The sequence below is a fragment of the Guillardia theta genome (assembly GCF_000315625.1).
Source record: "Guillardia theta CCMP2712 unplaced genomic scaffold GUITHscaffold_209, whole genome shotgun sequence".
Lineage (NCBI taxonomy): Eukaryota > Cryptophyceae > Pyrenomonadales > Geminigeraceae > Guillardia > Guillardia theta.
Window position 1 is genome coordinate 58,639 of NW_005434467.1, and position 15,476 is coordinate 74,114.

The 15,476-nt window shown below is 52.1% G+C and overlaps 4 protein-coding genes across 4 annotated transcripts; 3 read left to right on the forward strand and 1 right to left on the reverse strand.

Annotated features, from left to right (window-relative positions):
• Positions 1 to 683: 683 nt before the first annotated feature.
• On the forward strand, positions 684 to 1,421 carry GUITHDRAFT_121023 (hypothetical protein; the record flags this gene model as incomplete). Its single annotated transcript, XM_005819720.1, has 1 exon — positions 684 to 1,421. One exon carries the CDS (start codon positions 684 to 686, stop codon positions 1,419 to 1,421), a length of 738 nt encoding a protein of 245 aa, XP_005819777.1.
• Positions 1,422 to 2,498: 1,077 nt separating this feature from the next.
• On the forward strand, positions 2,499 to 3,662 carry GUITHDRAFT_121024 (hypothetical protein; the record flags this gene model as incomplete). The annotated part of the gene is made up of 1 exon (XM_005819721.1): positions 2,499 to 3,662. One exon carries the CDS (start codon positions 2,499 to 2,501, stop codon positions 3,660 to 3,662), a length of 1,164 nt encoding a protein of 387 aa, XP_005819778.1.
• Positions 3,663 to 5,308: 1,646 nt separating this feature from the next.
• Positions 5,309 to 5,650, forward strand: GUITHDRAFT_40883 (hypothetical protein; the record flags this gene model as incomplete). The annotated part of the gene is made up of 1 exon (XM_005819722.1): positions 5,309 to 5,650. A coding segment is annotated over one exon (342 nt), but the record flags the coding sequence as incomplete, so codon positions are not given.
• Positions 5,651 to 8,268: 2,618 nt separating this feature from the next.
• On the reverse strand, positions 8,269 to 9,266 carry GUITHDRAFT_98502 (hypothetical protein). The gene is made up of 2 exons (XM_005819723.1): positions 8,682 to 9,266; positions 8,269 to 8,634 (listed from the first exon to the last, which is right to left on the reverse strand). The coding sequence occupies exons 1-2, from the start codon at positions 9,213 to 9,215 to the stop codon at positions 8,524 to 8,526; spliced, it is 645 nt and encodes a 214-aa protein (XP_005819780.1). The 5' UTR covers positions 9,216 to 9,266; the 3' UTR covers positions 8,269 to 8,523.
• Positions 9,267 to 15,476: the final 6,210 nt, after the last annotated feature.

The following is a 15,476-nucleotide window of genomic DNA, read 5'->3' on the forward strand; positions in this document are numbered from 1 at the left end:
CCTTTTGTGTGCGATGGTACCTTCCGGGTATGTGTTGTTGCTGCCTTCTGTGCATTTGGTACTGATGGTCTGAGGCGGGTGGCTTTCTACTGGCGAAGCGTTATCTAGAGGGTGGGGGTGTGTCATCTAGGCGGTGGGGGGGCGAACTGTGTCAACGAGGGGGTGGGGGTGGAATCCTTTCGTAGGGGGTGGGGTGAAATCCTATTGAGAACTGTGTCATCTAGGGGGTGGGGGTGGAATGATTCGCTAGGGGGAGGGGGTGAAATCCTACCGAGAACTGTGTCATCTAGGGGGTGGGGGTGGAATCCTTCTCTAAGGGGTGGGGGTGGAATCCTTCCGTAGGGGGTGGGGGTGGAATCCTACCGAGAAGACGGGCATGTCGCTTGTTTCTTTTGTCGGAACCTTGCTCTACCTGCCGCTTGTACCCTCCCTGAGGCAGCTGCCGATCGCTCGCGGCCACAAGCTGAGGAGCTCTTCTGACCTGCTGCGCTTGTCGAGGTAGGCGATTGTGAAACATGGATGGGTGATCGGAGGTGAAGCCGGCGGGTAGAGGAGTGTGACGTAGGAGGAGTGAGATGCCAGAGATAGTGAGTTTGTGAGCGGAGGATCGGGAAGATTTCGCGGAGAGAGATTGAATTGTTTGTTGCATCCTGACGGTTGCTTCTTTATGGTTTGCCAGTGCAATGAAGCATGAGCCACGAGACGAGGGAGACTCTTTGACTCCCAAGAAAGACCTTGATCAAGCAAGCAAGGCTTTCGAGGGACGTACGGAGCGGAGCGCAAACGGCACGACAGGTAGAGGTCCGCAGTTGCTTGATCGTGAGAAACAAGACAATCAGAGTCGGTTTGCATGGAGTCATGACCGGTCACACACGGAGACAAGGCAGGCAGATGTCGCAGGAGACGAGATCGAGATCACGAGGGCATCCAAGTTAGACGACCAGACAGCCAAAAGCTTGTCGTTGCGCAAGAGAGAGGCTGAGCTGAAGAAGGCTGAGGACACAGGAGACGAGATCAAGATCGCAGACGCCCTCCTGAGAGTCAGGGAGGCAGAGCTGAAGGAGGCTGAGGACACAGGAGACGAGATCGAGGTCGCGAGGGCACGCAAGTCAGTCGACCAGGCAAGGCTAAGCTACTTTGTGCACACGAGAGAGGCTGAGCTGGAGGAGGCTGAGGACACAGGAGACAAGATCGAGATCCTCAAGGCACGAATCAGGGTCAGGGAGGCAGAGCTGAAGAAGGCTGAGGACACAGGAGACGAGATCGAGATCGCAGACGCCCTTCTTGCCCTCAGGATGGCAGAGCTGGAGGAGGTTTGGCTGAGAGGAGACCAGATAAAGCCCGCACTGACCGTTACGTCGGTAACGGACATGGCAGCATCATCAAGAGGCTACGCTCGCTGGCGAGGTGTACAATGCTAGAATCGAAGATGTGTACGGGACGTAGACGTACGGTACTGCACATTAGTACGATGAAAGCATGAGGCTGTTATAAACCGGTACACATGTTTACTCATCGCCGCGCTGTACTACGAGTTCAAGCCTGACCTTGACATATAAGCAACCCAACTTGGACGCTCCGGGCCACGTCGTCAAAGCGGGATTGCATGAACATTGACGTGTGTTCTCTTACTGCTGTACATAAACAAATCTAGCTTCATTCCCCATCTGTTCTACTCCGAAGTGCACTGGTATCATTCTACATCTCTTTTATGAGTTTTGAAATATGTCTATGTCTACGTTAAATCCCCAGTGCACGGTGACATCTCTCATGCTCTTGGTGAAAACACATGTCGCGTTCATTCTTGCAATGAGCGTCCTCGTCCGCTTCTGAGGCTCTCTGCTCGACGATCTCCTCCTTTTCACTCGGCGATGCAAACCGAACGTGAAGGAACTAGCTGTGTGATCCTCACCTGCTGCAAGCACTTAGATGATGATAGGGAGGAGAAGACAAACGCATGGAGACTTGGCTGACGGTGAAAGCAATCGGGAGCTGCCACGGCTGCTTGCATTAGAAAGAAGAGAAGCAGGAAGGAAGAGGAGGAAGAAGGAGGAGGGAGAGGAGGGAGGAGAAAGAGGAGGGGGGAGAAAGAAGAGAAGCAGCAAGGAAGAGGAGGAAGAAGGAGAAGGAGGAAGAGGAGGGAGGAGGAAGAGGAAGGGGAGGAAGGAAAGCTATCGAAGTAGCAGAGAGGAGCATCCCAAAGGGAGATGCCAGGAAGAGAGGGAGGATGTACAGTCGCAAGGGCAGAAACAAATACGCACAGCTTCCGAGGAGCTCCGATGACAATCGAGATCCTTTCCAGGGATTACGAACAGCAGAGAAAGCAATGCTCGCTGTTTCTTTGGCATCGTCGTCAAGATTGCTGCAGACAGAAAACACCTCATAGGGAGTTCACATGAAAATCTTTCGTCACTTGTATCCGCTGATCTCGCTGGCTCGTCCAACAGCATGAGACGGGACTTCAACATGATCTAAGTGATACCAAAGACTGTATGAAAATGGCATACGGGGAGGAGCTGCTGAGAGAGAAGACCGAGGACGGCACGACATGCGCGCAGTTGGCGAGTGTGGGAGGGCATGTGGAGATGCTGCAGTACCTTGCAGAGACATTCGGAAAGGAGCTGCTGAGGGAGAAGGACAATGACGGCTGGACATGCGCGCACTTTGCGAGTCAGGAAGGGCAGCTGGAGATGCTGCAGTACCTTGCAGAGACATACGGAAAGGAGCTGCTGAGGGAGAAGGACAATGACGGCTGGACATGCGCGCAGTTGGCGAGTCAGGAAGGGCATCTGGAGATGCTGCGGTATGTTGCAGAGACATGCGGGGAGGAGCTGCTGAGAGTCAAGACCGAGGACGGCACGACATGCGCGCACTTAGCGAGTAAGAAAGGGCAGCTGGAGATGCTGCGGTATGTTGCAGAGACATGCGGGGAGGAGCTGCTGAGAGAGAAGACCAATGGCGGCACGACATGCGCGCACTTTGCGAGTCAGGAAGGGCATCTGGAGATACTGCAGTACCTTGCAGAGACAAGCGGGGAGGAGCTGCTGGGAGAGAAGACCGAAGACGGCTGGACATGCGCGCACTTTGCGAGTCAAGGAGGGCATGTGGAGATGCTGCAGTACCTTGCAGAGACATGCGGAGAGGAGGTGCTGAGAGAGAAGACCAATGATGGCAAGAGATGCGCGCACTTCGCAAGTGTGGGAGGGCAGCTGGAGGTGCTGCGGTACCTTGCAGCGACATGCGGAGAGGAGGTGCTGAGAGAGAAGACCAATGATGGCTGGACATGCGCGCATGCAGCGAGTCAGGAAGGGCAGCTGGAGATGCTGCGGTACCTTGCAGAGACATGCGGGGAGGAGGTGCTGAGAGAGAAGACCAATGATTGCTGGACATGCGCGCACTTTGCAAGCAATGTTGGGCAGCTGGAGGTGCTGCGGTACCTTGCATCAACATGCGGAGAGGAGCTGCTGAGGGAGAAGACCAAAGCCGGCTGGACATGCGCGCATGCAGCGAATGAAAACGGGCATCTGGAAGTGCTGCGGTACCTTGCAGAGACATGCGGGGAGGAGGTGCTGAGGGAGAAGGACCAAGACGGCAAAACATGCTTGACTCTGGCTCGTAACTCAGATGTCAAGGAATATCTTACAAGTTTAGGTGTTGACTAAGACTGAGCAAACAAGCATAACCATCACCCGCGGCCTTCGGCCGCTTTTCTAACTTATTAGGGAGAAGTACCCCTTCTTTTGACCTGTACTAGTACTACCCCTGGCACACCGCAATGCAGTCACATCCGCCTACTTATGACAAAGACCATCCAATATATCCATTACATAACACTGAATGAAGATGACTAGGGGTGGAGGACAGGTAGGGCCGGGTAGGGGTAGATATGACCAGGGGTGATATAGCCCATCAGTGATACCCACTGGTGGGTCCTTGCGTACCCCTACCCCAGTATGACTCATCACCCCACCCTTCCTCCCTCACAGTCCTGCAATGGCAGCAAACCGGGGGGCGCTACCCGTCCTGCTCCTGCGCTCTGAGCATGGTGATGAGGAGCCAGCAGGTCACGTGCTTCCTCGAGACATGCCTGCAGGGTTGCTCATACCAGGGGCATCATGGTTTCTTGATTGTATTGGAATTTCCCTTACTTCTGATCGCGTATCGCTTCATGGATTGATCTTCCTGCCTCCTTTGCTACATGTACACGTGCATTGCCTCCGTCTGTGTTCATCTGCTTTTCTCGCTACCATGATCATCTGATTTCCCTTGTTTCCAATTGTCTACTTCCCTTTCTATATGCGCGCCTCTTCCTTGATTTTCTTTCTTTTCCTCTTGATCATTTCCGCTTGTGACAACTGACTTCCTTTGTAGTCACACTGGATTCTGACATCCTTTGACCCACACTGACTTTTGACTTCCTTTGACGTCACATTTCCAAACACTTGCCTGATCTTGCCTGTCTCCTTCGAATCTCTGCTCGAATCTTGAATTGCTTGTCTTCCCTTCACATCTTCGTCTCGCCCGCCGTTGAATTACCTGCAACACCATCAACAGACTCGAGATCCTCTCCCATGACTCTTGCAATCTCACTCACCTCCCTGTCTACTGGTTAAGCTCTTCCTGTTTGTAGTGGGCGACTTCCTTTTCGTTCGTTTTGGTTGTTTCTATCGCTTTTTGGTTGTTTCAATCGTTCCTCTTCTTCGTTTCTATCTTGTCTTGTTTCATCCTCCCCTTCCATGCTGCCTACTTTCATCGTTCCCTTGATCAGATGAGAGACGGCAGAATGCATGCAGATAGGAGAAGAATGAAAGCAAGAGCACAAGCCTCACGGCGGACAAGGAGTACTAGTGAAAAGAGTAGAGAAGGTAGGATAGGAAGACACTAATCTTGGCTCAAAGGGATTACGGAAGGATACGGTAACCAAGTCTTTGAGGATTTAGAAAGAAAAAGTCGGGGTGACGTGCTGGAGGAGAAGAGAAAGATAGCACAACAATGGATGGGATGACAGGATGACGACTGACTCACGAGGGATCACGAGTCCTGAGGGAGACCAGATGCACCTAAATGATTCTTGGACGAGCATCTGGGTAAGCGGCGTACTGACACATATTACAGGGTTGGCGAGCTGCCCGAAGTTTATCCCGGACGAAGAGAAGAGATGAGCGAGGAACACACATTTCCTCGTCGGTTGTTGTCAGTTTTCAAGCCAACTGGAAGGCAACTGAATCATATTCACAACTAGCTGTCATACCCGGCCTTGCCGATTCATCACGTTATTGGCCCTCAGAAGGGTAACACAATGAGCTGCCTCCGGTTGTTCTCGTCCAAGGTAGAGCCGGATGATACTGGATGCGACATGGACGAGCGGATGGAGGACGGGAGGACAGGGTTGCATGTAGCGTGGATGCTGGGGAGGGCGGGGAGCGTGAGGGAGCTGATCGAGGCAGGAGCAGAGGTAAGAGCGAAGGACGAGAAACGGAGAACCTTTATGTACTGGGCGACGGCGGCGAGTGCTGGAGGGTACCTGGAGGTGCTGCGATATATTGCAGAGACATGCGGAGAGGAGCTGCTGAGGGAGAAGGACGAGTTTGACAGGACATGCGCGCTCTGGGCGAGTGCTGGAGGGCAGCTGGAGGTGCTGCGGTACTTGGCGGAGACATGCGGGGAGGAGCTGCTGAGGCCCTCCGTCACGTTTTGAGCCTCCACTCCCACCCCTGTCCTCATATGACCCCCATGCCTCCTTGACCAAACCCACCCCTGTCTTCCCCTTGCGTCTGATTAACTTCCAGGCCTACGTCACCCCCTGCTCTCAGGCTCTCACATGACCCCCACCCTCCCCGACCGACATCTGACCTCAGGTTAACTTCCGGCCCTACATCACCCCCGTACGGACATGGCCCGCATCCCCACCCCCTTCTATCCTACAGTCATCTCCCCGCCCGGCCCGTCCCTCGCTTTGATCAGGCGCGTGGAGATGGCAGGAGAGGGCTGCGGGGACACTTGCAAGACCTGACGAGGGAGGAGCGAACGAGGGAGGGTACGAGCCATCATTGCTCAAGCTTCTCTCACATGATACAAGTCTACTCCTCGCCTCCTGCACATCCCCTCGCCACCTCCTCCCGCCCTTGATCCCTTGCGCATCCTCCTCCTAACGCCATGACGAGCCCCAAGCGCATCCGCCTCGGCGCTGGGCAGTGATCTCCCGCCTCGCTTCAGTCCTGGTTATCTTCCTCCCCTACATCACCCCCTGGTCTGACTCTCTCTCGTGACCCCCACCCTCCCCGGCTCACCTCCAGCCACAACCACCCACTCCTCTCTTCCCCTCGCGTCTGGTCCTACTCCGCTCCTCCCCCTCTCCTCCTATGCCCCTGAGCCTGCCGACAGCGAGCGGTGAGGTCGCCATGGCCGGCAGCTCGCCTGCTCGGTCCTGCAGCTGCTCGGTCACCTGCTGGGGAGGCATGTGCGACAGCGGGTGCTGAGGCTGGCAAGTCATGAGGACGCAGGCTTCGCTTCTCCTCTCTTGGCTCTTGTGGAGCACAACCCGTTGAAAGCAGCCTCCTCTTGTGCGAGGACGGGGTTCTCTTCCCGATGAGACCGCAAGGCCTCCTATGGGAAACCTGTCAGGCTGTGCAACATCTAAGGAGAGAAACCTGTCAACTTCCAAGGAGATGACTACCCCTGTTAGCAGCAGCTCTACCCCCCCCCTTCTACCACTTGAAGACTGGACCCCTGCTTCCCTCTGTTCAGGTAGAAGAGGATCATCGTCGTCAGAGCTAGGTGGTCCTGTTACCCCTTGTGTTTGTGCCACGCCTATAGTTGCGTTGGCTTTGTTTGTCTTGTATGTGTGAGAGAGAATAAAGAGAGTTAGCTCTCCTTCTGTTTCACCGCTTTCCCTCTTAGTAGAGAAATCCAACGTAAGTGCATGTTGAGCTACTAGTAGAGAAGTCCAACGTAAGTGCATGTTGAGCTACTAGTAGAGAAGTCAAACGTAAGTGCATGTTGAGCTACTAGTAGAGAAGTCCAACGTAAGTACTTGTTGAGCTACTAGTAGAGAAGTCCAACGTAAGTACTTGTTGAGCTACTAGTAGAGAAGTCCAACGTAAGTACTTGTTGAACTACGCTTGAAGGTCCTTGTACCACCAACAATATATAAAATACCATTGTGTGTAATGATAAAAACAGTTTTAACAGCAATTTTATCATTTTTTACAACCAACACCGTCCCCACCACACGCAGCGCTCAGCATGAGCAGCAGCCCATCGCCGACTGCAGGGCACGTAGAGGCACCGACCTTCGCCAGCTCCCTTCTGAGCACAACGAATGCAAACTACAGAGTATGCGAGGAAATCCGCGACCCACCCACAACAAACCAAGATCCGACATCGGACGAATCGAACCCTGATGCCCGTTACTCTCAACGTTATAAATGAGCCGCACGGCCCGAGTCGAGAGCACAGCAGAGAGCTTCTCGCTGGAGGAGGCAGCTGGCGGGTGAGGAGCAGCAGCTGTGGCCGTAGGTCGAGGACCCTGTGGCCAGCAAGGCATAGAGAGGGAGAGCGACAGCACACAGCAGCAGGGAGATGAGATGAGGGATAGAGTGAGATCGATGTCATGAGAGCGAGCGAGGAGAGTGACGGGTTGTTCAAGAGAGAGAGAGAGAGGTAGAGCCAAGACTGACTCTCCTCCTCTTCTCCACATCGCCATACCTCCCCCGAGCTCGACCCACCCTTGAGTCCAGGGGTCAGCTGGCGTAGACCAGCTGTTGTCAGCTGGAGGCTTCACCGAGGCTGCTCTTGTCACGCGCATGCGTCAGGGAGCGCTCGGGTGATGGCCTTGCATCAAGCTTCATCTCCATCCGTAATGACCCAGACGTCACTGCAGCCCGGCGAGCTTCATGACGACATGCTCTCAGCTCCTCAGACTCATCGCACTCCCGTGAGCAAAACCTCTGGGTTCCTCTCAGCTCCTCCACGAGGCTGCGAGAGCAGAGCACCAGCTGGAGCACGCATGTGTCAAGCAGCGTCAAGCGAGCATCTGTGAGCGCTAGAGGCATCAGAGCCTTGACTTGGACTCCAGCTGCCATCAAGCGAGTCTTGACTTGTTCTTCTCTAAGTGTGGCCTTATTGTGGCCCACTGGACCGAAATAAGATAGTTATCACTTTCAAACAATAGTAGTCGTTGCCGCACATTGGCTCGGACTAGTTCTTTCACACTCTCAACTTAAATTCTTATGGAGGGAAAGTGCACAAGAGTTTAAGCTTAACAATGAGATGAAGCTTATGTGTATTGGCAAAAACTGATAAGTCGCTGAGACTGGTCCCCTCGATATTGCAGAGTGAACACATCTCTCCTTAAAGCCTTTCCATGCCGGAATCATCATTTGTTTTTGTTTGTTTTTGTTTGAATAAAATGAATTGCTTGAGGGTCGCTTTGACGTTCATACATGGTCCCAACTCGTCATGATGTGGCATTTTAAAGAGCATTTCAAAGATTTCAAAATCACCTACCGAAAATAGTTCTTGTCAAATCATTTCAAGACAATGTCTACCAAACTCTTGAATATTTGCGTTGTGCTGATATGTTTCCATAGCAATGCGAACACAAGTTCTTACATGAGGAACTACCATATGACTCTGAAAATAAAATCATTTGAAGGAGACAGATTTCAAAATTACACAACCATGGTTTTAAAGGTGGATGCCAAATTCAATAGCGCCCTGCACGCCTGCTCATGTAAAGCTTCACTCGACTGATACGCCTTCATCGCACCCATGATAGCCTCCATGCCCCCGAGGTCAGCCAGCATCGCTGCGTTGTCCGCATTGACAGCCAGGTTTGCGAGCGCCCAGCACGCGTACTGCTGTACAACCTCGCTAGTCGGATGGACCTTCATCGCTCGCATAATAGCCTCCATGCCTCCTAGCACAGCAATCTTGACTGCAATATCGGCACTCTCAGCCAGGTTCGCCAGCGCCCCCAACGCCTGCTCCTGTACGCCTTGACTGTATCGATGTGCCTTCATCGCCCCCAAGATAGTCTCCAGGCCCCCTAGCCCAGCCAGCTTTGCTGCGTTGTCCGCGTTGACAGCCAGGTTTGCAAGCGCCACACATGCTTGCTCCTGAACAACACCGCTTGCAGGATGCGCCTTCATCGCCCTCATGACAGTCTCCATGCCTCCTAGCACAGCCAGCTTTGCTGCATTGTCTTCGTTCATTGAAAGGTTCGCCAGCGCCCCCAACGCCTGCTCCTGTACGCCTTCGCTGGTTTGATGCGCCTTCATGGCGCCTATGACAGTCTCCATGCCACCTAGCCTAGCCAGCTTGACTTTGTTGTCGTCGTCTTCAGCAAGGTTCTCCAGCGCCACACATGCCTGCTGCTGTAAAGCCTCGCTCGCAAGATGTACCTTCATCGCAAGTATGATAGCTTCGATGCCACCTTTTGCTGCTATAATAGTTCGATTTTTCTTGTTGCTTTCTGCGTAGATTCCAAGCCTAATACATGTCTGGTGCTGTACCTCCATGCAATTGATATTCTTCTCCATCGTCCTCATGATCAAGGTTATTTCTTGTTCCGTAGTTTGGCTCTTACTTGCAAATTGGTTCATTGCCTTCAAACTATTTACCATCTCCTGTGTAGTCTGTGCTTGTTCAAGTTGACTCATTAACAATGAGTGGTCTGATTTAGATTGGTGCTTTTTCGGGGGGGATTTTGCCGTTGGTGCAAGATTGCCTGTAGCATCGAATGCAATCTTCATCTTCTTGACCGTTGGTCTATCATTTCCTGGTAGATGGTTGTTGATACTCTCCCGTCCCTTCCATGTGATCAGGTGACTTGACACACGAGCCAGCAGATGGCTCTCCGGAACACGTGCATTGCGTGACATTGCCCGAACATTCTCATGTAGAGTGTAGTTGCGCCCCATCCAGTAGTAGAGGTGCCTCGAAAAGTCGATCGTGTCCTCATAAGCTACTGCTGTTTCGTGTCCGATCACAAAGTCCACATGCTTGATCAGTTCCTTTGCTACGGTGCTCGAGTAAGAGAGGTTCAGCACCACCAGCCGAAGCTTCGTACAATTCTTGACCATCAGACTCAGAGAAATGCTGAGCTGCTCAGCCGTGATGCTCACGCCTCCTATGGTGATGTTGCCTTCCTTAGAGCCATGGCAGGTGAGATGCAAAATGACCGGATCAGTCAAATTGACCATGCGGGTGATGGCGGACATGTTTCTGAAGCAGCTGTACTCGAAGCTCACGCTCTTAGCAAACTTGATCAAGGCAGCATCTCCCGTCTCGTGAGATCCTTTTATGAAACGATGTCTCATCAAGTCCCTATCCTTCTCGAGTCTCAAGTCGCTTTGCTCGTCCGCATCTACGAGCAACAACACCTTATAGGGAGCTGAGTCGCACGGAAAGAGAGCCTTCTGTCCTTCCTCTTGCCCTGCTTCTTCTCCTGCTTTTTCCTTTATGCGATTGCAGCATACGCATATCTGTCTCAACTTATCACCTTTAAGTTCGATATCTACAACTTCGATATTGCTTACTGCCTCCTCGTGGAGTCCCGTTGAGCAACGCACGTAGGGCTCGAAGGCTACAAAACCGCTTCCGCCTGTTTCGTGCCTTCTCGTGTCCCAGACTGACTGAACGATCTGTAGCAGAGCTTAGTGATCTCAAGATTCTTTCAACTGTCTGCACGATAGAGAACGATAGAAGAGTTGTACGTCACCTGTTGTACAGGTCTAGTCTTTTCCGCTGCTTGCGCACCTGGAGAGATGTGAAAAGCAACAGAACCTGAAAAATCAAGGAGAAGAGTAAGAATGCAGAGCTCATGAAACAATGAGACTGTGCTACCTGGATCATCTTGATTGCTGGAAGTCGGGAACGATGATGATAAACTTTGAGTGCGATGGGGTACTTGTGTCTTCATCATATGATTCGCCCTCAGCCTCCTTTTTTTCCTCCCTCCCTCGTCGTTCTGTTTTGGTAAACTCTTTTCTCGCTCCATTTGTTCAATATGATCACAAAGAGTCTTGTTGATTTTCTTCTTCTCCTCTTCCACATCAAACTTGTCTTCAAACTCTATCCCATCCAGGAAAGACAATATCCCCTCTTTGACCCGATGATTCACTATCATCACCATTCCTTCCTTCAGCGTCCGGGTGATCGCCCGGTACAACAGCGAACGATGCATGTTGAGGTCCCTGTCCTGCTCTTCCATATCAAGACCCACTGCAATCACTATCTTGCTCTCCATCCCGTCAAAGTTTGCGACAGTGTCAAACACGATCTTCTCCTTGCATTGTTCATGCTTGCTGGTTTGAGTAGCCTTCCATGCATCAACAGCCGCAACGAGTGAGAACCTTGACTGGAAGTCTTCATCTTGGTTCAGATGGTTTTGCAGTACTTGTCTCAAGCCCTGATTGATAAGCTTCTCATGTGCAAGAATCGCGATATTCCAGTCTAGGTCTCCAGAAAACTCTGCTATCACATCTTTCATCGCTTGCAGTATGTGAGGAATGTACTCGCTTGCTAGTTCAACTTCCGAAGTAAACGCAAAGATATAAGGCTTGACTGGACGACCATCAACCTTGTGAGGGCACGAGACTTCATCTTTTGAGATACCTCTATGAAACAACAACGAAGCAGTCATCGTCCTGTTGCTGTTTCTGACAACTTCTGTAAGGTATACGTCTTGAAGATCCTGAGGGTAAGCGATGTTTGTGACATCAGCTTGCGAGGTGTCAGACATCAGCAGCATTGTGGACATGTCGTACTGCTTCTTCCTGATAAAGTCCGTTGCTTCCTCATCGCAGAACACATGATGCGCTTCGTCAATCACTACATACTTGTACTCCAACTCGTCCTTACTCTGCATCTCAACCTTCTCCTGTTTCTTCCGTAGACAACCATCATCCTTCTCCGTTATCAAGAAAGGACCATCCCATCCTGTCTCCCCGCGGAAGGAAAAGAAGATCCGATCAAACAGCCCTGCATCCACCAGCTTCCACTTCATCATCGAGGAGACCCAGTGCGCGATGAAGAACACAAACGCTTCAGAGCGCAGCATGAACAAAATCGAGCAGATCCTGTCCTTTTCCAGCTCTCTTAGCATCATATGCAGCGCCATGAAAGTCTTGCCTGTCCCTGCTGGGCCTTGCAGGTGAATTCCCCTCCTACCCTCCATCGCTTCCTCGCACTCCCTCGCTTTCTCCTGCTGATGAGCGGTCAATATGCTCCTTCCTTCCTCCTCCAGTAGCTTCTCAACTCGCCTCGCCGGCCTCATATAAAGAAGAAAGCGACTAGGCAGACGAGCGAGAATGCGGAGATTTGATCGAATCTGACGAAGTTTCTGACCACCGATCTTCTGCAAAGCAAAGGCCTTCGATGTGCTTGAGATGAACAAGCAGAACCCATGAAAGAGGCAGGTCATGCTTGAAGCAGATTTGTTCTGCTTCTTCGCCTCTGCCGTCTTCTGTCTCTTGTAGATGTCGAGGTACTCGAACAGGATAAGAGAAGTGATCTTATCCATTATCATGTAACAAACGTTGCTTGGAGTCTCAATCAAGCTAGTGACGATTTGGATGGACTCAACCCTTGACCATAGAAACCTGTTCATTCTCTCCAAGATCTGGCCAGCACGCTCATTGTTCTTCTCCCAATCTTTCATTACATGCCCAATCCATGCTCGTTTGCAAGATTCGGTGTCCGGAAGACAAGCGCTCACAATCCTGTCCGTTAAGAAGATAATGGACGCGTACTTCTTCTTCCAGCCCCAAGCATCAAACTCCGCTCTATCCCAATACTTGCATGTCACATCTCGATGCCTAAATATGTCTTCTAGCACTTCCAAAAGCTCATTTTGTGATGCAGACTCAGAGATGCATTTGTCCAACTTTTCCCTGCTTTCCTCATGCAATCTGGCATCCCTCATCACCTTCAACCACAACAACATGCACATCGTCCATGGTTGAGCTTCTTTTCCATCATTCTCAGTGTGCATATGCTTGCTGTCGTTGACAGAGATCGTATGATTCTCAGAAAAATTTCGGAAGTCTCGCAGAAGCTGAGTAATGTGCGTCTCCAAGTCACCTTTTTCTCTCTCATTTCTCGCAACGACTAGCTCAATCTGACCATGTTCGTCTGCAGGGTCGCTTGCAACATTCGTGTTTGATTGAATCAATGCATCAGTTTCTGCCAATCCACTCTCATCGGCTGTGGGAGAACAGAGTCGAGCTGTGCGTTCCGACATCTCCCTCACCTTTACGCCGACGACACACCAGAACTCCTTCTTGCGATGTGAACTCAGCTGCTCTGTCAGCTCTTCCACAGACTTGTCAGTCTTGTCTTGAAAATCTTCTAATGCCCAGTCTTGAACCCTCAAACTCTGACAATGACTCACTGGACATCCTAGCCGGAAAGCTGAGGCATCGCATCGACCATACAGCCTGTATCCTCGAGAGCAGCCTCTCGCTCCCATCATTGCTTCAAGCAAGGACTTTCCATGGAATAGCATACTGTAGAAAATATCTGAAAACTCAATAGCATCATCGTCGTTCAGCCCGTCTTTGTGCCCAATCGCGAAGTCAACGACCTCCGTCAGCTTCTTCGCATGCTCATCAGACGAGCATGCGTTGAGCACCACTAGCTGCACCTGCGCTGCTCCTGATCTCTTCGAAATCTCGTTGTGAGCCTTGAGAGCATCGGCCATTGTTTCAACATCGACATTGCGTCTGAAAAGCTTGATCGCCTCTGTTTCGGCATGGCAGCTGAAGTGAAGAATCAGAGGCTTTCGGGTCCGGACCTCCTTGACAACCTCTCCCCATGCACAGGAATACGGACGGGAGAGATTATTAGCATCTATGGTGCAGATGATGGATTGGATCCGGTTGTACTCTTGTTTGAGGTTCAAACAAGGATCGTTTGGGCTGGTAGTGATGTCTACAGGGACGAAATGAAGCCGATGTGGAACTTGTGGCGTGTCAGGCTTGACTAAGCTGGGCCAGTCGATATCATCGTCTCGAGACTTCGTCGTCATGACAGAGATAGGAAAACAAAATCCGTTCCTATCAAATTATGAATATCTTCACCTCTTTGCTAGCTGAAAGTATCTTGGAAACGAATCAGAGGGACTGAGAGAAATTCTCGTCTCCACTCCCATCTGCCTCAGCATCTGCCCTCCTGCTCTCAGCAACCATTCCAGCCTCAGCGACGCCCAAATTTTGTGCAACTAGCACTTCGATTTCAAAATATCCCATATATTTTCAAAACGACTCTGGTAATTTCAATGAAGGCAAACTTTGAAATCCTCCGATCTGATTTCAAGGTGTCAACCAAACCTACTTTCAGGTGATCTGAAGATTTGAAGTTTTCCGACCAATCTTTTAGCCCTTTCCAAATGCGGCATGAAACAAAGCTCACCCGGTGTTAAGTACGGTACTGAGGGACCCACTGGGGCCAGCCGGCCCGGGCTCGGCGAAAGTTGGGCCCGGGCACAATGAGGCCAGCAGCCGGACGCATGCTAGTCGGAGCCATCAGAGCCTTGACTTGGACTCAGTCCAGCTGCCATCAACTTCACCCACTCAGCTCCTTCTCCTCTCATGCCCCTCCGTCCTCCCGCTCCCTCCCTCCCCGGCTCCCTCCCTCCCTCTCCTCACAGCACACACTCCCCTCCCCTCCTCCTTCTGTTCCTCCTCCTCTCTCCTCCATCGCTCCTGCCGCTGTTGCCTCTGCCCCTCCTCCCCGTCGACCTTGTGTGATCGCCATGTCAGCTCTCTCCCTCTCCTTGTACCTCCCTCTCTCATACCAGACCTCCCAGCAGCACCCCAGCACAAGTCCTGGCTACCTCTCCAGCTGCTGGGCACATGCCTCCATCTCGCTCCTCTTTCTCACTCCCTACCTCATGCTTGGATGGGTTGGAACCCCTCGCATGACCCCCCACCCCTCCTTGTCCGTACCCACCCCTCTCTTCCCCTCGCGCGTGGTTAACTTCCCTAGTGGCATTACCCCCTACTCTGACGCGCTTTGGTGACCGCCCACCCTCCCCGGCCCACCCCTGACCCCATCCCCTCACCCACCCTTCTTTTCCCCTCGCGTGTGGTCAACCTCCTTCCCCGGCCATCTCCTCGCGTCTGATGAGCTGGAGGGAGAGAGGAGGGGAGGGAGGAACCTTGCTCAAGCTTCTCTCACATGATACAAGTCTCCTCCTCCCCTCCCTCCCCTCCGCTTCCCTCCTCCTTCCGTCCTTGATCCCCTCCGCTGCCTCCTCGCCTGTAGCAGCGACGTCGTCATGTCTTCTCTCCCCGGGCTCGCATCGGATGTCGCATGGCGTCTTGCCATGCTCAGCTGGGCTGTCGGCTTGCGCCGTAGAGCAGAAGCGAGCACTAGCCCGCATAGACAGACATGGGGGTGGAGGAGCGAGAAGAGCTGAGAGGTAGAGAGCATGACGCGCTTCTATCAGGTACAATCAAGGTTGACCGCAA